The 21,653-nt window shown below is 41.4% G+C and overlaps 1 protein-coding gene across 1 annotated transcript in view; it reads left to right on the plus strand.

The window, feature by feature from the left end:
• The window catches only part of blow (blown fuse), a 101,125-nt gene that overhangs the window by 67,877 nt on the left and 11,595 nt on the right, over nt 1-21,653 (plus strand). Inside the window, exons 2-3 of the mRNA XM_067139385.1 lie at nt 8,417-8,554; nt 14,117-14,553. Coding sequence (XP_066995486.1) covers nt 8,417-8,554; nt 14,117-14,553 — 575 coding nt within the window. The remainder of the gene's footprint in view (nt 1-8,416; nt 8,555-14,116; nt 14,554-21,653) is intronic.

A 21,653-nucleotide genomic window follows, 5' to 3' on the forward strand; every position in this document is an offset into this window, starting at 1 on the left:
GTACATTGGAATTATGTTTTGACTACCTTTATTGCACTGCAAATAAATCTATCTGTTATTTAAACCTCCTTGTAAGTAAAGGACAGTGAATGCAAGTGGGTATTATTTTCAAATGAGCTGAGAGCGGGAGTCTGTTACAGCGTACGATTCTTTCAGCATGTCTCGCTGCAGCGGAGGTTCGGCTCTCCGCCAATTAACCGTGTGTGTTATGTTTCACTCATCCGCGATTGCGCCACTCAGCACTGTCTGCTGAATCGTGTGCCGTGAACTTGCCGTTCCTGTGAATCGATTCACTCGGACATTTGAATGAATCGATACACTGCTTCGAATCATACACTCAATAGCCAACACTAACACGCAGCACTACACGGAGTATTCTGGGTTGGATCGGTGCTCCGCCGTGACGTCACGTAGCCTCAATAACCGTTTTACTTTACAGTTCTACTCGCTCCGTTCCCACCACTAGTTGGCAGTGTAGTGTGTTGACTGAATATGAAGAGGAGATTGTTGGCACAAAACACAAACACCCAGTCCCAAGCCAGAAGAATTAATCAGACGCGATTTAGATTCCCGACCCTACTGGGAATCGAACCCGGTACCCTCTGAACCGAAGGAATCGGACTAAAAGTGTTCAGGAGCTTGTGCTATTTTGGGGTCTGTGGTAGAGTATGTAACTATTATTATTTGACCCTAGGATTGACGTTAATAACCTGAGACCTCGAGAATTGTACAATCCTTGCTTTTTTCTGGAATGATATTGAAAGTCTTCCAAACAGGCTGCATTTAGTATAGCCGTCAAGAGTTAAATCTCGTATCTCCGAATGACAAACCATTGCAGTTGCTTGAGCAATATTGTCTGAGTAGTAAGTCACCGCGGAAACCATATTACAGTTTATTATTTGAAAAATTCCACAAAAACAGGAAATACAATTAGTTCTCACAGCGTCAGAGTGCTTTTGTCTATTATTGGTTATGCAATGAAATACAAATTCAGCCTCAAAAATAGGATGCTGCAATTAACTCCTGCTTATTACGAGGGCCATCCAGAAAGTAAGTTTTCCTATTAAAAACAGTATAGTTGCATAAAAAAAAACCTGATTGGCACCCGATACAGCGATGTTGGGGCTATTTTTCGGCATAATCACCATCAGAATTGAGACACTTGACATGTTGTGGGATCAACTTTTGAATGCCGGTGTCGTAGAAGTCCGCCGCCTATGAATGGAACCAGTGTGTGACATTCGTCTTCAGTTCTTCGTCCGTGTGAAAATGCTGACAAAAGGACAGGAATTTCATGAGGTGCAAGAAAAGATGAAAATCACTGGGAGCAAGATCAGGACTGTACGGTGGATAATCAAACACCTCCCAGCCGAACTCCTGCCGAAAGAGTTGCTGAGCGCTGAACCGTATGTGGGCGAGCACTGCCATTGATCAGGCCAACACCTGCACTGAGCATTCCATGCCTCTTGTTTTGTATGGCCCATCGCAATTTCCACAGAAACTTTATCATAGACTGAACCTTGCAGGTGGCGGGGGAAAGAATACGAGCCGCCATTTCGAGCCACTGCTGCTACGCTACTGACACTAGACGAGATTTTTTCGGCCGGTATATGACTGCTACGTCATAGATCTGTTGCGCATGCTATTTCCCGGCTAAATACGTTATGTTTGCAAGAAAAGAAACAGAGAAACTTAATTTCTGCTTGGCCTACGTCTATATATATAAAATAAGAGTTTTGTCTGTACATTGCTCAAAATTTGAAAAGAATGGTATTTCTGTATCGGCCATGTCCATAGTAACAAGGAAATGCACTTTTTACTTTTCCGTAATTTCTGTCTGTCTGTCTGTCTGTCTGTCTGTCTGTCTGTCTGTCTGTCTGTCTGTCTGTCTGTCTGTCTGTCTGTCTGTCTGTCTGTGTATGTATGTATGTATGTATGTATGTATGTATGTATGTATGTATGTATGTATGTATGTATGTACACGCATCACGAGAAAACGGCTGAACATAATTTAATCAAAATCGATATGTGAAGTCGGGGGGTGAGCCTCTACAATCTAGGCTATAAATCGTTTTACTCACGCTGAGTGAAATGGTAGTTTGGGGAAGGCCTAAAATTTAATTCTCAAATATTTTTATTATTAGTGGTCCTATTGATAAATACTACATAACTAAAGTTATATAGAATTAAATTTCCGATCATTTATGTCATACATTGTTACCGTACCGGCTTTGATAACACAGATATTCATGAATTTGTATTTTTGTTGCCAAGTCCATATCAACGAGCCACGAGAAACTGGGTTTACAGAATTTAATTAAAGTAGGTATATAGAGTCGGGGAATAAGAAACTACAGTCTAAGTTATAAGTAGAGACGGGAATTATAGGCACTAAAAACAGTTAAAATAGGCAGGCATATAGGCTCTTAAATTGGCCAAAATAGGGATTTAAATAGGCACTAATGTGTAAAATAGGCAACAAAATAGGCATGAAAAATGACTTATAATTTCATAACACACTCAATTACTATAAAAGGAATTTACACGCAACGTTTCAATGCTTTCCGGTAACAATCTTGTTCTCCTCTCATGCATAATGTTTTTGTACTGAGACAAAGATCTCTCAACATCACACGAAGTGATTGGACAAAACTTCAATGAAGTCACTTCATCTGGTTTTATTTCGCTGACAGCGGCTGCCTTCCTAGAGGTCCGGACGAAACTTCACCTGACTTCTTCCACAATCCTAAATGACTCCACCAGGGGCATGCCACTCTTCTCCAACTTGGTGATTGCTCCCGGCAGCTTGTTGAAATCTGAAGATGCTCCGGTTTATGCAGGGGCATATTAGCTCCCAACATTGCAGTGCATAGGTCTGAAGAAAATGGTTGTTGGTCGCTGCCCAAAGTGGACTGGTAGAAAGGCTGCGTTGATACAGATTTCTGTGCTCGTATCAGATGCATTACAGTACTTCTAAGTTGATCTATGTGGTATTTTTCTCACATTTGATCTGAAAAGTAATAAAATTGACAAAAATTAGATTGCCCCTATATCTTAAATTTCTACAGTTGGGCTAATTGGTAATACTTCTTAGTATATATCATGCATTTGTTTCATAAAAGAAGGCTATTAGAGATGATGTTTCTGGAAGTACAAAACTTTAAAGTAGAAACAAGGGAATTAATAATTTGCATGGAAATATATCCCGAAGGATTTTCAGTTATAATTTGGCAGTATCGTTTCGAGTTCACCGGGTGAAAAATATAATTAAAAAGACATGAAACGATACCTGAATAGCGTAGAGGACCCACCAAGCTGGCCCTAGCAGTATTCTTACTTATCTATCACTTAAGCACAGTGTAAAGCCATAGGGTCTCTACGCCTCAGAGAGCCTGACAATGAATATAGAGGGTGAGCTTCAAGATCTCGAGAAAAAGGAGAGGAGAATCTTAAGGGAAATTTTAGGACCACAGAAAATGCTGATAGGGAGGAGAGGAAAATTGATGATCTCTACAAATACACCGAAAAAAATTACTGTCACCATACGAAAGCGAAGGCTAAAATTCTATGGGCATCTAGAAAGAATGGATGAAAAACGGCCAACTAAGAAAACCTTCAGGCACATCACTGGACTGAAAGCTTCGACGAAGTGGGTAAAAGAGGTAAAAAGAGATGCAGAGTAGAAAGTAGACTTACAATGGATATGATTCACAACAGAAAAGAATTTAGAAGCCGAGTGTACAGCATCAAAACATTCCAGGAGAAACCACCAAAAAGGAAGATTAGAAGTGAAAGGATGAAGAGGGTCTGGGAGGAGGGAAAGAAAAATAATAAGAAGAGAAAGCCTTGGGTTCAATGCGGTCCATAGGCGGCCAAATTCGGAAACAACAACAAGAAGAAGAAGAAGAATGAAAACAGAGACACTATAAATCTGAGATATGTGAACATTTGATGTTTCAATTCGCCAGCTTTGGTCAGCCAGGTCAGCTGTCATGAAGACTATTTTCTGTTGCCTGCAATAGATCCTGCATCATGTGTGCCCACAAGGCCGCTACCCTGGTTGAAAATTAAAAAACCACGTAATTTGAAATTGTCGTGACATGCGCCCATAACCTTATTTTTGTCACAATTTAGTAAGACTCTAGAGGGGATGCTAGAGGCCTGTTAACCTGGGAGCTTACGCCCCACAGACTCTCTTTGCTTCCCCCCCCCCCCAAGCACAACTGTTACTAACCGGACGTCACCAATCAAAGGCTTAGCAGAAGTGTAATAGAATTCACGATATGTTTTATTTTTTTTATTTTTTTGCAAGTTGTTTTACCATACACCGGCACAGATAGGTCTTATGGCGACGATGGAACAGGAAAGGGCTAGGAGTGTTTAGGAAGCGGCCGTGGTCTCAATTAGGGTGGAGCCCCAGCATTTGCCTGGTGTGAAAATGGGAAACCACGGAAAACCATTTTCAGAGCTGCCGACGGTGGGGTTCGAACCCACTATCTTCCGAATACTGGATACTGGCCGCACTTAAGCGACTGCAGCTATCGAGCTCGGTTCACATTTTTAAAGGGAGTTTTAAAAGTTGCATTTCATTTGTAAATCTCTATTTTCACAGGAAATGAATCATAATTCAAAATACCAATTTAATTTTCATCCATTCTGTGACAAGAGACCACCGGCGTTCTAACTCCTCGTTCAGTAATTTAATGATTATTTACATTTTAGGAATATAAAAGAATAATTGAAAGTTCACGGCTAATATAGCATTGCAACAAAACAACTTGCCACAATACGTACATAAATTAATAGGCCAATATATGCTACAATGAAATGCGATCATAGTTCTCAATCAAAAAAAAAAAAAAAAAAGATAAATGGAACAAACGAACTTACCTCTTTACTGCAAGCTTGACAGACTACCCTTCCATCCGTAGTGAAATTGGGGTCCCTTGTGATCCACTGCTTCAGCCAGTAGGACTTCGAAGATTTTTCTTTGGGCATTGCCGCAAACACACTTCTTTTTCTTCTTCCACTTCACAATAAATCACAACATGTTCTCAACATAAAGCGTACGCGTACAACAGTTCGCATCGAAAGGGAGGTTCAGAGCATATCGTCCCTGCTCTGGCAAACTAGCAAAACTGACAAACTAAGGAATCTGTAGTTCTGAAGTTCTGGTCTAGATTTTGTTATTTATATACTGTCTACCCTCTGACAAAGTCTCACATCTGCAGCTCATTCTGTATGCCTAACACATAAAACCAATAATTAAATATAAAAATTGATTTGACATGAGTAATCACAACTTCTTTCAGCTCTCCTAACCTTTTGACAATTTTCAGATTCGTTAGTTTGCCAGAGCAGGGACGATATGTGTTGTGCAACATAGTTCGACGTTGACTGGTTCTCGCATATGTCTTAGGAGGTTGGAGGGGTTGAAGGCTTCAAGGTTAAATTGTTCTTTGTTTCTCCTGATGGAAATTTCGCTAGAACTATTTCTGGTCACTTCTGAGAATTCCTATTTTTGGGGGGGGGGGGTAAACAGTTATTGAAAAAAGAGAAGATACTTCTGTCGAGCACACTAGCTACAATATAATGCACTGGAAGATTATCGGCTTTTTAAAAATACAGTCAAAAGGCATCAAATAGGCATTTATACTCCAAATAGGCACAAACCCCTGAAATAGGCATTTATAGGAACAATAAAACCAACGAAATATAGCTAAAAAGACCCTAAAACGGATTTATATTTGAAAAGCCTACGTTTCTGAACACAGGAATAAAATAGGCAAATAGGCAAATTCCCGTCTCTAGTTATAAGCAATTTTATTCGCCCTGTATGAAATTGTAGTTTAGGGGAAGGCGCCTAAAATTTAATTTTTAAATGCCTATGTTATTGCTCCTATCGGAAAGTACTACATAACAGTTATAGAGAATACAATTTCCGGTCATTTCCGACTGTGATAAGAGTGGTATTTCAGAGTCGGAAGAAAACTAAATGTGAAGGCCTACAATATTGAAAGCGCATAACATTGATCAACAATAACATTATATTGACCATTGTTTGTGGTGATGTTCTTTGTCTCTTATGCTGCCGCTCAACTCCGATAGATGCTGCGTACCGAGTATAACAGCCTGACTGAACATTGGCGGGAAATAGCTGGGGAGTTAGAAAACTTTCTTCTTTAGCATGCCATTCCTCTGGTTCATACATTTTCTGATACCGTACTGCTGGTACGTAATTCATTAGTTCATCATAGTATTCCAGCTATTCGATCCCTACTCTGATGTGCTGTTTTAAAGGAGCAGTGTGCACTCATAAGGGAGAGGCTCACTCGGTAGTAGTAGTAGTGAAATGACATGAACTGTCGTATGGCTTTTAGTGCCGGGATATCCCAGGACGGGTTCGGCTCGCCAGATGCAGATCTTTCTATTTGACTCCCGTAGGCAACCTGCGCGTCGTGATGAGGATGAAATGATGATGAAGACAACACATACACCCAGCCCCCGGGCCGTAGGAATTAACCAATTAAGGTTAAATTCCCCGACCCGGCCGGGAATCGAACCCGGTACCCTCTGAACCGAAGGCCAGTACGCTGACCGTTCAGCCAACGAGTCGGACAGTAGTAGTAGTAGTAGTAGTAGTAGTAGTAGTATGACCTGGTCTGGAACTACAATTTAGGCATATTCCAAATTATAGCACCACAATTCACTAAATAACTCAGAATTCAACCCTGGAAAGAGCCGTTTCTTAAAAAGAGCTTCTTCCTCTTCAATTTTATTCAATTCTATATTAAATTTATTCAAAATTAGCAGTGAAGATTGGATTTCTCCTCTGGCTCGGAGGAAAGAATAGCCAGTGTAGTGAATTGAGATTTTCCGACTCCGGGTACTCCTAGGAAACAGATCAGTAAAAGGGCATATTTTTTGCCCTGGGACTCTTCACTATTCGACACCCCCCCCCCCCAAAAAAAAGACGAAGAGTGTTCACGGATCACGGCTGTCTGCGGCCTGGTCATTCCAACTGTGGAACTTTGCACTGTTAGATCGGCAGCGGAGTACTGTTCGTTAAAAGTGATAAAATGTGTGTTTTTTTTTTTTTCATTTCATCGAGTATTTCATATGAAATCATTGCTTTTACTCGCGCCATTCCTACTGACGTCATTGTAAAGACCTACAGTATGTTCATTTCAGTTGGGAAAACCAGTAAGACAGTCTTTATGAGGATGTGAAAAGGCAGGTGGGGAGTGGGTGTCTGCCATTATAATGCAATTCCCTAACCTGATTGTGACTGATGGTAGGCAAGCGTGCCTACCGTCACAATGAAAATTCCCTAACGCAGTCTTCATATGAGAAAAGACGTTTGGTGATTTCTCCGTCGTGTTTCTAGGGTAACGTTAAGAGCTATGCAATTTAATACAGTCTTGCTCACAACGTGTACTCTACCTAACCTACAATTCTGTATACAATGTAGAATTCCGTAGCGAAGCACGGGTACATCAGCTAGTATTATACTAATGGGCACTCAGATTTACTTCATTGTGCATCTGTATCGTACCGAGATAATCATTTACGTACTTACGCAAAATTGAAAATGCTGTTCCTCTGGGAAGTACTCTATATCTTGCAGGAACAGTAAGATATAATGCCGAGGGCTTTTCAACACAGTAACATAGTTTGGAACTGGGGGTTCTTGAAGGTTTATTAATTCACGCTATTATTAAATTAAGTATTCACTATCATTTCTGCTAAAATATTGTCTTATCACTTAATTTATGTTACTTAAATGAAATTTAAACTTCAGTTAATGAGATCAAACGACCTTTCCTGACGCCAACCCTGTGTGGAGGGATATATTCATTATTGTGTGTTTCTGAGGTGGTTGGTACTGTTTTGTGTTGTGTGTAGAGGAAGAGCAGTGTATTAAGACGAACACAAACACCCAGTCCCCGATCCAAAGAAATTAGCTATTCGCAGTTAAAATTCTCGGAGGAGCCGTGATTCGAACCCGTGGCCTTCTTAAATGAAGGTGAGTACGCTGACCACTCATCCAAGGAGCCGCAAAAAAGTAATGTGTGACCTAATGAACTGAAATTTAATTCAAGTAACATAAATTTGAAGAAATGAAATCGAATCAAATAGCATTATATTTGTTACACGACTTTTGATGTCTATCAACCAATCCATACAATATTACATGTTACTAATTAACCTACACCATACAGGCCTACATTAATTTATGATGCTAGGGAAGGGAAAGATGTAGTATTTAATATGTGTGGCTATTCAGAAGCTGGGCTTGTATTCATATAGACGAGTACTAAAATTTAGGGCCTGGTTATCATGAACAGCACTGTTGTACAAACTGCATAACCCTAGTAAAATATAGATGAACGGACTGGTTTTTTTCTTCTTTCAGATATTAACCACTTCCTGAGCCAAACCTTGCGTGGAGAATCCCTATCGGAATATGCCACGGCGGAGAAAGAAGCGCTGTTGTGCAGGCTGGCCTCACAGCTATCTCCAGCTTACTTGGACATGAACGGGACTAGTAAAGGTGCAGTGCAGAATTCTTTGGTTACCTTGTATTACTTGTGTAGTATGTCTAAAATTTCAAGACACTGTGGTGCTGGTCGATATTGCCCTGGGTAAGACGAAAGTGACGTAATGTTTAGCTGGACCTGTTCCGCCTTGCCAATAAATGTACGTATCTGTTTTAAACTCTATGTCTCAGTTCTAAATTTCTTAAACATTAAATCTTACTTCCGGCATGGAGGCGTGTGTCTTACAGTTGGCATAAGTCCGTTAAGAACACCAATGGTCATCTTACTTGCTTACATACTTACTTACTTACTTACTTTGATACTTACTTATTTTTTTACTCCTTGGCTGTATGGCTGTTGGAGAGCCTTGGTACCCTTTAAATTAATCGCTCATTCTTCTCTGTCTACCACTAGAGCTGTCCGGTTATCGTTAATTGGCTTCTCGGCGGTGTCTTTCTTAGGAGATGAGGGTGTTAACCGCACACTCAACCCCCAACCTAAACGACCAGGGACTCCTCTGCTAGAGTTACCTTACGTTAGCCGAGATGTAACCGTTTTAAAACGCCTTGCTCCTCTCCATTATCGGACAGGACTTGCTGGAAGCACTAGCAGAAAAACTGCCAGCTTGGCATTTCTTGAGTTTTACCAGACTTGGTCTCCGCCAATTCCTCCAACAACAAAATATCAGCCATTCACCCTCTCAGTTCATCCAGGCTTGAGATCGTGTCTTAGTAGTGTTTGATTACCTCATCCGTCCCCCTCACTGCCAAGCGGCTGTGTTAACGGCCATCTTACCAATGTCATTTTTACAAGCAAATGAATTTGTCATGATTTTAATGACATGTCAGTAAAGCTAACAGCAGACAACAAAAATATCCCACCGGCACTCTGCAAATAATTGAGCGTTATAGGTAGGTAAAAATAGCTACGCTGGCAACAATTACCGTCTTTTATGGCTAGCAAAGCGAGACACATTGCTCCCGATTGTCCTAAGGGTCCAGTGGTTTTACAATGTTAAGTTAGATACACTCATAGTAAGTTTTAAGTTAGCATTATGTAACTACAATATGCTGCGCAAGAGCGGCAGGAAGTAGAGGGGCAGAACCTCATTGACACAAATTTCCTAATATATATAGATTTATTAAACACAATGTGTACTTTTAACAAAGAATGTTTATAAGGTCCCTTGAAAGTTTTTATCGTTTGCATAGATAAACATAACCACAGATATACCACTTGTACGAAAATACTTGAAATCTAGATATGGATGTGGATCACCATGAAGAGTGTAAACTGCTACAACAACCCAAACGACATCTGCAGATTAATCTTCCTCCTGGAAATAAATATGAAACAAAAGTGTTTTGTACAGACATGGCTCTCAATGGGCTTTCTCCACTACAGACGGGCGGATGAGAAACCTTGCTTAGTGAGTTTTCTAAAACTGATGAAAGATAAAATGCCACCTAGAATCCTTTCGTTCTCCACAAGCTGTACTGTGTGTCAAACAAGTGAAGTTCATCCTATTGTAGAGGTAAGTAATATGGTGCTGACTCCCCCCTCCCCCCAGCTTACGGCTGTTTATTTTACGCAGCACAGTTATACAAATGTGAACTATTTGCATGTTTTCTTCCTTTCCTCTTCTGTTAAGATATTGAACCGTTCTATCAATATAACCATGCATATTCAGCTTACACGTCCTGCAACTTAAACTGTGTGACATTTAGATGCGAACACTGCATAGCTTCCAGTTACTGAAAGTGGTTATTTTAAATTCAAGGGAGAAAAAGGAACATTTAGAACTGATACGAGCTGATATGTGCAATTCATCAACAGAAGAATGTGTTTTGATACTCGGAGTATATACGATATTTGTGATTATTTTTAAGTTGTATCGATAGTGACTTTAAAAATTAGATATGACGCAAATTTGTGTGGAAGAAAAGAAAGTGTGAGTTGCAAGATGATCATTAAAAAAAACTTTGGTTTCACAAGCTTCCACAAGTTTGTAGTGTCAGTGATAATACCTGTGAGGTGAGTTTAATTACTCCGGTTACAAGTACGGTAAGATGATGATAATGTGATGATAAGGTAGAGTTGTAATTATTCCTTACCATAATACACAGTTCAAAAAATTAGGGACTTTGTTTTGTAACGCCTGGTATGTGAACTTTAATTTGGTAGATGGGGTTCCAATGGTCGTACAGCGTACCTTGAGACTTTAGCTACTCAGGGTATGTCAAATCGAAGTTATACTCCATCTGTAGGCGTAGCCATGCATTAAACTGTCAGGTGACCCCTCAAAACAAAGTGAATAGCGGTGCGGCCGTGTGTCGTTGTGAAGTATACGGACTACTGCGGTCAGTTGAGCACGTTGTACGTCAACCAGCACATCCCATAAGAGATCTTAACGAAGTTCAAGTCGCAAGGGCCGTCACTTTGATCCAGGAAAGATGGACTTTTCGTCGTGTTGCTATGGATCTCAATGTCTCTCGTCAGTTATTCAACGCTTGTGTAATCGTAACAATAAGACAGGCCAGTTCACAAGAAGGGTTGGACAAGGTCGTGGACGCATGACAACCCCACAGGATGACCGATATCTGACCATCTGTGCGTTGCGGCGTCGTTGAGCAAGTGCCAGAGAACTGCAACAAGACCTCAGGAGGGTCACTGGAGTCATGGTGACTGACCAGGCAGTAAGGAACAGGTTATGAGAAGTGTATTTACGACTCAGACTTCCTGTTCGAGTGTCCCGTTTAACGCAGCAACATTGCGCAGCTCGCCTTCTGTTTGCCCGTACCCACGTCAACTGGCAACTTAGCCAATGGAGACCTGTGTCGTTCACAGACGAGTCCAGATTTCCCCTGACACAGCGTGATGGACGTCAACGTGTATGGAGACGCCGTGGTGAGCGATACGTGGCAGATGTTGTCCAGGAAGGCGAGCGATTCGGACAAGGTTCTGTGATGGTGTGGGGTGGCATCAGTATTGATGGCCGTACGGATCCTGTCGTCGTTTGTGATAATCTTACCGCTGCGGGATACATCGAGCAGATACTGCTACAGCATGTGTTGGTTGCTGCCTACGTTGTTGGCCCTGAATTCGTACTCATGCACGACATTGCCAGGGTTCATGTAGCGCGCATCACCAGTGCTGTCTTGCGAGAATTGGACATTCAAGAGATGGAATGGCCAGCAGTGAGGTCCGACCGTAATCCCATCGAGCATGTGTGGAGTAGGCTTGACAGAAGTGTTCGTGGGCGTCCCGTTCTACCACAGAATCTCCAAGACCTCGAACAGGCTCTCATTGAGGACTGGAACCTGATACCGACTTATACGGAGCATGCCACGTAGATGCCAAGCTGTGATAAATGCTCGTGGAGGACATACACCATACTGAAGCTTTCCAACTGTGATACAAATCAACCCTGGAGGACTGTTATCACTTTTTTGCCCCTATTTGGACATTTCCGTTTGTGTTCTGAAAATGAACGCGAATCCATCGATGTTCCTTTGTATACTTCAACGGCAAAGAATAAAGCTTTAGTTGGTAATATACCTGAGTGTGAGGTATTGTTTTGTAGAGCATGGCATACGTTCAAAGACATGTTTCTCTAATTTTTTTGAACTGTGTAGATATGTACTTACAGATACGTATTTTTAACAGGAGGTACGCAGGATTAAAGTTCGAGCCCTGACTTTTCTGTTTGAGAAGTTAGTAATTACTTCCGAACATCAAACGGATACCTTCCTGTGGCCCTCTTCGTGGCCACTATGTGCTTGACAAAAGTGAAAAGCAGGAAATTCTGAGCTGTGTGCGACAAATAAGTGCTATTTATACAGGCACAAAATTATATCATTAAAGTAATCATTTTCGTATTTTGTCTCATAACCAAACTATAATAATTCGTAGAATATCTCATCAACGCAAAACAATTTCTTTCAGGTAAACCTTCACGATTTCAACATCAGTTCTGTATTACTTCTCTTTCTTTTTTCATGAACATAGAGTCTTCAAGTGCAGTGACGTCGCCACCCAGAAAGACAGACCGTTTGGAAGTATAACAGATCCTCCGCAGAAGATGAAATAGATCTATATATTTGAATGCACCCCGGAGATAATGATGACATTTTAAATAGTGGAGCAGACACGAAAGGGATCTAACCTACCCGGGCTGGTTGCAGTCGCAAGACGTATTTTATGTATCCCAGCGCATCCAGCGAACGGTGTTTCAGTAAGGCTGACAAGACATTAATAAATCACCGCAGCCAATTACATCCAGATCGCGTCAGTGATCTACTGGTGATCAGCAGTAATTATACATTTTCATGACTTGGAAATCACTGGAAAGTGTCAAGTTACGACTACACGAAACTAAATGTTCTTTGTAGGTTTTCTTAATAAAGACAGTCGTCTCCTAGATTTCAGAGCTACTAATTATTTAACGTGTAGGTCGATTATTTTAACTAATAAACAGAACCAATCTTGTGTTTGGAAATGGTTCTTGTCTTTTTTTTTCTGTTATTGTACTGAAATATCACATTCTTCTTCGCTGAATATACTGTATTTAATTGTGTCACAAAAGCGTTCTTGGAAACGTTACTTTTGTGTCAAGAGAGAGACGTGCGGCGAAGACCGCTTACTCGATGTCTGGACATGACACATGGAGCGAGCACATGGCCGGACCGGCCACTATTATAGCAGCTCGGTCCTTTCTTTATCAGGCGAGTCATGATCGGTCATAGAGAGAGTTCTGCAACACTCTAATTTCTGCGATCGTTTTAAAGATATATTTAGATTTTACTGGACCTTTAACATGCTAAATTCGGAATTCTGAAAAAACTTTTGAAGAAAAACTTAGGATGAATAATATATACATTTTCAGGTTTTTCAATATTTAGCTAATTTTACAGGTTCAGTTTATGCCATAAAGCGCCATTAAACTGCTGTAAACGTTTCAGAAACATGGATCTGATTATATATGTTTTTAAAATGGCAGTTTTCAGAAATGCGAGTTAAATTTGGAAGTAGTCATAGTGTAATTGAAAACACACTGAAAAAATACCTTTAATTCACCACAACAAACTAGGCCCTGCCAACTAATAAACATTTACCTTTGACAGTGTATCCAAGTTAAAGACACTAGAATTCTCTAGCTACAACAGCAGACCACAGTCTTGTAATTGCAGCCATTCTAAAAATGTTTAGGTTTGAATCGTGACTTGTCAAAATTTCAAAATGTTATTTGAATGCAGATATAATTTAAACAATTAGAATTAAGTAGTTTTATCGATTCCCGTAAAAATTATATTTTATTTTAATAAGAAAAATCGTAATAATTTAATGAACCACTTTTCAGAAAAAGTAATACTTTTCACATTTTTGCCTTGAATGTTTCCCTTACGCTTCAATTTAATTCACTTTCATTTTTTACGCTCAAAATGTAACGCACTTCATAATTTATAGTAAATAATATCCATCCCCCTGCATAAAGCAGAGCATTTTAAATTCTGATAATGACTAAGGGGCGTATTATGTGTATGTTGTGCGTAATATTTCGATTTTCTGGTTCTTAGGTTTGGACCAAGTCGAAGAGTACGTCGACGCGGGCCCTCTAGCCCAGGATCAAGAAGTGGAAGGCGAGTGTTATGAAGAGTTTCCTGACAAGCAGCAACATCCAAACTCATTGCAGCTTGAAGAAGACAAAAGTCTAGTGACGGTGGACTATGAAAATATTTCTTTGCCGTTCAGTAAGTTGCGTCAAGAGGCTAATATGTTCGGTTGTCTGTATAGGAAGGAAAAATTTCTTTTTATAGACCATTCAACTCGTTGCTGGGCTGGCATTAAACATGATATGCTGCTCATATATAGCAGTGAAAAGGACACGAAGCCATCTTCAACTCTTCTATTACGACACTACACTGCTCGCTCATGTCTCTCGTACTACTCTAAGGACCCAAAGAAGAAGGAGTGTTGCTTCGCAATAGTGTGTCCAGGGAAGAAAACTCATCAGGTGAGCACCTTCCCATATTGTTTCAAAACATATTTTGAGTGTAGTAAGTGGAGAGATGGGGCTGACAAACTGAATGATAAAGGCGCGCTCGTTTCATTTGAATGACTGCGGGTTTGATTTCATACAAAGTAATTCGGGGAATGTAAAGAAGATCTATTTCCAGGACTTCCCACTACTCACTTGTACGCAGATGTTTAGTTTTAATTACAGAGATACACAAAATATTTGTACCGTATTTTAAAAAAGCTCGGAAATGAGTGCGATTGAGGATCTCTGTGGGAAGGGTACTCTGGTCCCCTACACTTGGACATTGAGACTTTTCTGTTACCAACCAGTCCAGCTATATGGTCAGCATCGTGGCTTCCGTGCCTTGAAGTCCTGGATTTGATTTCAGGCCGGCTGGTGGTATTATAATCACGAGCGATTAATTTCCTTGGCTCGGTGATAGGATTTTTCTGCTGTCACCAACATTCGTGCAACTCACATATAACAGTATCCTCCAACACACACTTTGCTATCAGTGGCGCAGCCAGGAAGTGCGGGGGGGGGGGGGGAGTTACTTGGGGTTAGAGTCCCCACATGGAGGTTTTAAAATATAAAATAAATAGAAACTGTCAATAAACAATAAGCTAAATAAACATTCAGAGACATGCTTGTAGAACCAACAGATTTATTGAATCTATTTTATAAGACGCCTCGAAAGTTGAATTTTAGAATGTAATCTGAACACACCCACTGTTGACTTTGATCATATTGTTTTCGTTCTGTATTTTAATGAAAGATTTTGTAGTGTACCGGTACTGCAATCTGAATATCAACATAATTCACCTGTATCAGTGTCCTTATAATGACAAGCCTTGCATGCGTGCAACACACACGCACAAGCACTTTCATTGTGTTCTTTCATCACATTGTAAGCATGTGTTGCGATTTCGTCACCATCCACCATCGGCCGAACCTGGCTACGCTGTAAATGAAAATCCACAGCCTGTTTCCAATCATTCGACAGGGTCAGGAATGGAATGAATGAAGCCCCATCCAGCGGCGAGGAAAGGAATTGTGCCGGGTGCCGAAGCATGTCGCACTCCACTGGGCATTGATTAATGAAATGATATTGGAGAGGGTTGCTGGAATTAAATGTGACAGGGAAAACCAGAGTACCCGGAAAAACCTGTCCCACCTCCGCTTTGTCCAGCATTAATCTCACATGGAATGATCGGGATTTGAACCACGAAACCCAGCGGTGAGAGGCCGGCACGCTGCCGCCTGAGCCACGGAGGCTCTTCCTGGCTACGTTCCTGTTTCCTATACACATGAACCGGCTAAACAGTGCTTCCGGCACAGCAGCGCGCAAGTGTTGCTCGGGTCAGTCTAACTCTGCCTCTCCCCTGCTTACCGCTGCTTGTGATACGTGAAGCGTGTAAGTATGTTTGATGTTAGCGATTTGACTATGGCGAATCATGAAGAGAAACTAGGAAGTGGAGAGTCGCCGAAATTCAATCAATGGTGGAAGGTGACTTATTCATTCCACATAGCGGAAACGGTAAATAAATGGCGTATGGTTTTTGTATGTGGAGTGTTCGAGGACGTGTTGGGCTCGCCAGGTGCAGGTCTTTGGATTTGACGCCCGTAGGTGACCTTCGCGTCGTGATGAGGATGGAATGATGAACCAATGAGCGCAAGCCCACTTCTGATTTATTTGTTGAAAAATGTTCAACTTCAGATAAAGACTTTCCGCATACCGTGTAGTTGGAGATCGTAGAACTGAAAAATAAGTTTATCAACTCTCCTACACTGCAGGAATTGTACGGCAAATTCCGTCAACAAATGTATCATGTACTCCATAAAGTGGTTGTGAAAGTGATGTCGACGGAGCGGTTACCTAAACACTGCACTGTATATTTAGATAAGTTTGAACAGACTCGACTATCTGCGTCGTACTTAAACGTCCTAGTACATCACATAAGCAGCAGAAAACTTCGCATATATAAGAAAACTAAGATTAAAATTATTCCCATTTAATTTGGGACACATAATCCACAAGAATGCTTAGTTCAGGACTTCCTGATACCCCCAAAACGACACTGAAGCTAATATGAGCTCGATATCATACTAAAAAATGAGGATTGAACCTTTCGACCCCTAAAATGCATACGATCTTTCCCCTTTAGCAGTTTACAAAAAAATGACGAATATGAACATTGAGACACAATAAACCACAACAATAAACAAATCAAAACTCTTAAACTGGATCTGAAATAAAGACACAAAATACACACTGGTCTAGAGGGACTGGCAAAGCCGTCATACCCTCGCTCTTTCAAACAATAATATGCATCTGTCAGCAGATACACATAGCTACATAGCAAAGCCTCTTTCACATCTGCTTATCGTCGCATGGCTAGTGGGTCCCCTTTCCGCCTGACAGTACAAGGCAGCACTCAGCTGATCCAAATCTCATCACTTCAAAAGGGCAGGCTGTGGGCACGTATGGCCTCTTAATAACACATAATAGCAATCCCTCTGGTCTGGAATCATTTTCCGCAGACTCGTAATTCACAGGCCTACATGCTTGACCTCGCTTCAGGCCATCCAGAATATCCGGAATATACTGTAAATCTCTTTTCGTCCGCCTCTGTGGTATAGTGGTTAGTGTGATTAGCTGCCACCCCCGGAGGCCCGGGTTCGATTCCCGGCTCTGCCACGAAATTTGAAAAATGGTACGAGGGCTGGAACGGGGTTCACACAGCCTCGGGAGGTCAAATGAGTAGAGGTGGGTTCGATTCCCACCTCAGCCATCCTGGAAGTGGTTTTCCGTGGTTTCCCACTTCTCCTCCAGGCAAATACCGGGATGGTATCTAACTTAAGACCATAGCCGCTTCCTTCCCTCTTCCTTGTCTATCCCTTCCAATCTTCCCATTTCCTCACTAGGCCCCTGTTTAGCATAATAGGTGAGGCCGCCTGGGCGAGGTACTGGTCATTCTCCCCAGTTCATCTCCCGACCCAAAGTCTCACGCTCCAGGACACTGCCCTTGAGGCGGTTGAGGTTGGATCCCTCGCTGTGTCCGAGGGAAAACTAACCCTGGAGGGTAATCAGATTAAGATGAAAAAGAAATCTATTTTATTCACGCAACGGACCCCGGTTCATGCCACTTGCATAGCCATGTGTTAGTTTGCCGGAATTATTTCAAAACTCATGCACATTAACATAATATGCAATTCCTATTCTTTAGGTCACCTAGCACGCAGTAAGAGTCTTCCCATTCGACACTTATAAGGCACCTCCATCCTTTAATTTTCAATGATCCTAGCTCCTCAAGTTGCCATAAATTAATTCCCAATAAGAATAACACTACTTTACATGACAATAGAACAAACCTAATTTAATCGTAACACCCTCATAACCGTACACAACGACTCAAAGCTAATAACACAGAGAGAACATGCATTAGTCCTAAACATACTTAAATGATTGCCATTAAAGCATAATGAACGTGTATGTACAAAGGGAAATGTGGGGACTGAACTGTCCCTCTCTCATGCTAAAAGAAAAATCAATTCAAACTTCTCTGTTACATTGCGAGCTCATGGCTCATCCATGCTGGACTGTGTGTGGATTTAGCCCAACATTTCGCTAGCGTCGTTTTGGGCTGCTGGTTCTCAGTTCGGTTCCATGGTATGGTCCATCGCGCTGCCGTCTTCATGAGCGCTGGTTTGTAGGACGGTCTCGTGTTTAATCAGCTCTTGTCGTAGATTCCCGAATCGCCAATAACTGAAATTTTACGCACACAATTAAGATGCCTGTTTGTGCACTCCCGTCACTCCTAGTTCAGCATATCGTGGGTTAGGACTTAAGAAACTATAAAACATGTCTCCCATCCAGGCTTATAGTTCGTCCCGTATAGCTCCTAATCATAAGTAGAAAGTATTTATTAAAAATTGTAGCACGCATCTGTGCGCTGATTTCTAGATCAAAGTTTATTAAAATACTACTTCCTAGTTCCGTGTAATTACTACTTCTCCAGGCCACGAATGATAAAAACTGACCAACACTACATATTCTAGCACTAGCTTTGTGTGATTGCTACAAGCTCATGACGCATCCTACCGCTTCGTCTGTCTTCCAGTGAATGAATCCCATCCCCTCTCAATGCTCTTTTATATGTTCTTGACAGAGACGCCACACACGGGGAAACCCTATGATACAAACACTTCTCCTTTGTGCAAACTAAAGCTTGCTTCCCACGCTCATCCCGCTCAAATTATACTAAGAAAAGCAATTATACTTAGCACAGCGGATCAGCTCGAAGCACACAGAAAATTACTACAAAATTTCCTGTTATTTTAATTTTGCCGAAATTTGCTCACAAGAGTAATTATCGTCATATTTTCATACTTTACCAGGCCTGCTTCATGCCGCGTTCCTTCTTATAAGTGTGGTATCTGTGAATCCCTAGACAGTATTCGAGTCGTTTTATCATTTTCCCTGGCTTCTTCGCTCTCTCACACATCTTGCCACGCCCAGTCTAGCTTGCGTTTCCCCCCTTTGAGTTCCAAGCTAATGTCCGGCTCCATGGCTAAATGGTTAGCGTGCTGACCTTTGATCACAGGGGTACCGGGTTCGATTCCCGGCAGGGTCGGGAATTTTAACCATAATTGGTTAATTTCGCTGGCACGGGGGCTGGGTGTATGTGTCGACTTCATCATCATTTCATCCTCATCATGACGCGCAAGTCGCCTACGGAAGTCAAATCAAAAGACCTGCACCTGGCGAGCCGAACAAGTCCTCGGACACTCTCGGCACTAAAAGCCATATGCCATTTCAATTTCCAAGCTACTTTTCGCGCCTCACCAGTTTCGACTCCCGCTAAAGTGTTCCTGGTGTGTTAAATAATATCTCTATCACCATGAAATGATATGGTTCAATATATTCATATTCTAGAAATTGGAGCCATAGTTATGCTCCTTTGAAGTCGGAACGTTTCCCAACGGCTACTAAACGGAACCAGATTAGGGCCTAATTCTAGAAGTATGTACGAAAATTGTTTAGATTTGGAAATTATAAGTAAAGACAAAGCTGGACAGAGAGCTCAAATCCCTCGAACTGACTTAACAACATCCGATAAAACACTTCAATTTTCTTCAAAAGGCATCACTTTCCAATTCGCTTGGCATTTTGTATCACTGCCAATAAACCTCAAGGGACGTGACGTTCTCTATTTACCTCAGCCAGATTTGAGCAATGGCCAGTGAAATGTTGCAATTCCAAGAGAGCGATATTTTAAATTTGCAATAGTTCCAAAAGGTAATTGTACATGGAATGCACCGAGCAAGTGGCTGCGTGGTTTGGGTCGCGTAGCTGTCAGCTTGCCTTCGGGAGGTAGTGGTTTCGAACCTCACTGTCGGCAGCCCTGAAGATGGTTTTCCGTGGTTTTCCATTTTCACACCAGGCAAATACTGGGTCTGCACCTTAATTAAGGCCACGATATACCGAGTGGTAGAGCTGCCCCTATACACTCAATTTTATGCGACCCGCAGATTATAGCTTTACCTAAAAACATTTACCTTGGCTACTCACAGCGATGTCTGGTCTTACTAAGCTTTCTATAATTCGTTTATTCGTGTCAATGAAACCAGCATATCGATAAAATACCGAATGATTGTAAAGAATCGTGAAAGTTCTTCTTCTCCTCCAGGTAAATACCGGGATGGTACCTAACTTAAGGCCACAGCCGCTTCCTTCCCTCTTCCTTGCCTATCCTTTCCAATATTTTCATCCCACACCAAGGCCACTGTTCAGCATAGCAGGTGAGGCCGCCTGGGCGAGGTACTGGTCATTCTCCCCTGTTGTATCCCCCGATCCAATGTCTCACGCTCCAGGACCCTGCCCTTGTGGGGGTAGAGGTGGTAACCCTCGCTGAGTCCGAGGGAGAAACCAACCCTGCAGGTAAGCAGATTAAGAAGAAGAAGAAAAGTCAAGTCTTCGTAAAGGAGCCTAGAAATATACAATTTTTTTTAAAAAACCAGAGGTATGGCTCAATAAGGTGAACCCTCACTGCTCCCTGTAGCTTATCCAGGCATATCTAACGTGCTTAATTCCGCGCAGCTACTTGCTTCTTAAACGTCTAGCTCTTACAACTCTGTATTCAAGAGGAGAGCGAAAGTTCTCGCTCCGTAAAGTAACTGATGTGTTACAGCCGTATGGTCCAGTTTTATGACTTTCTTGAACGCTGTAACGGTAGTAATTACATGGCGTAAGCTATCACATCTGCTGTACAGCATTTGCGTGCCATGGATAATATAAAATACTGTGAAAAACGCGTTTCTATCAATTTCGATGTGATGAGACTATACAAAATGGCGGTGAATTGACATGTCTGTAATTGGTCCTAACCTACCACGTTTTCTATGATAACGTGGCCACCCTTTTCTGTCAAAATAAAATGGCCTCTTGGACCAATAAGGTGCGCAATTTTTTACCGACAGCTAAAGGAGTGGCTATGGTTTGTACAGTACAGTACCATGTCGTAAAAATGACTGGAGTATAGGACTTCGCTCTACATATAGTAGTACAGTGTTTTTGAGATGGGCTTCACATACTGCCTCTTGTACCGTTTTTGCATTGTGCATGGACATCTACAGTATATCAGACTAACTGTACATAAAATTGCTGTAAGATGTTGCGCAAGATAGGCCTAAGAGAAATTTAATTCCTAGCTGGTTGTATATGTTTGGGAAAAAATAGGGGCAGCCTTACCACCTGGTTTATAAGGAAATTCTGCAATAAATATTTACCCCATTTACCGTCGTCTTGACTGGTTTCAGCTAATAATAATAATAATAATAATTATTATTATTATAAGAATAAGAAGAATAATCACCTGTAAAAGAAGCATTGATATACAAATTATAAATATGTTTTCGAAGGCTTTCGTCTGGAGCGTAGCATTACATGGATGTGAAATATGGACAACATCTAGCTCAGAAAGAAAGAGAATAGAAGCTTTTGAGATGTGGTATTACAGAAGAATGCTGAAGGTGAGACGGGTAGATCGGATCACGAATGAAGAGATACTAAACTGAGTTGGCAAAAGAGAACG

The sequence above is a fragment of the Anabrus simplex genome, chromosome 2 (assembly GCF_040414725.1).
Source record: "Anabrus simplex isolate iqAnaSimp1 chromosome 2, ASM4041472v1, whole genome shotgun sequence".
NCBI lineage: Eukaryota > Metazoa > Arthropoda > Insecta > Orthoptera > Tettigoniidae > Anabrus > Anabrus simplex.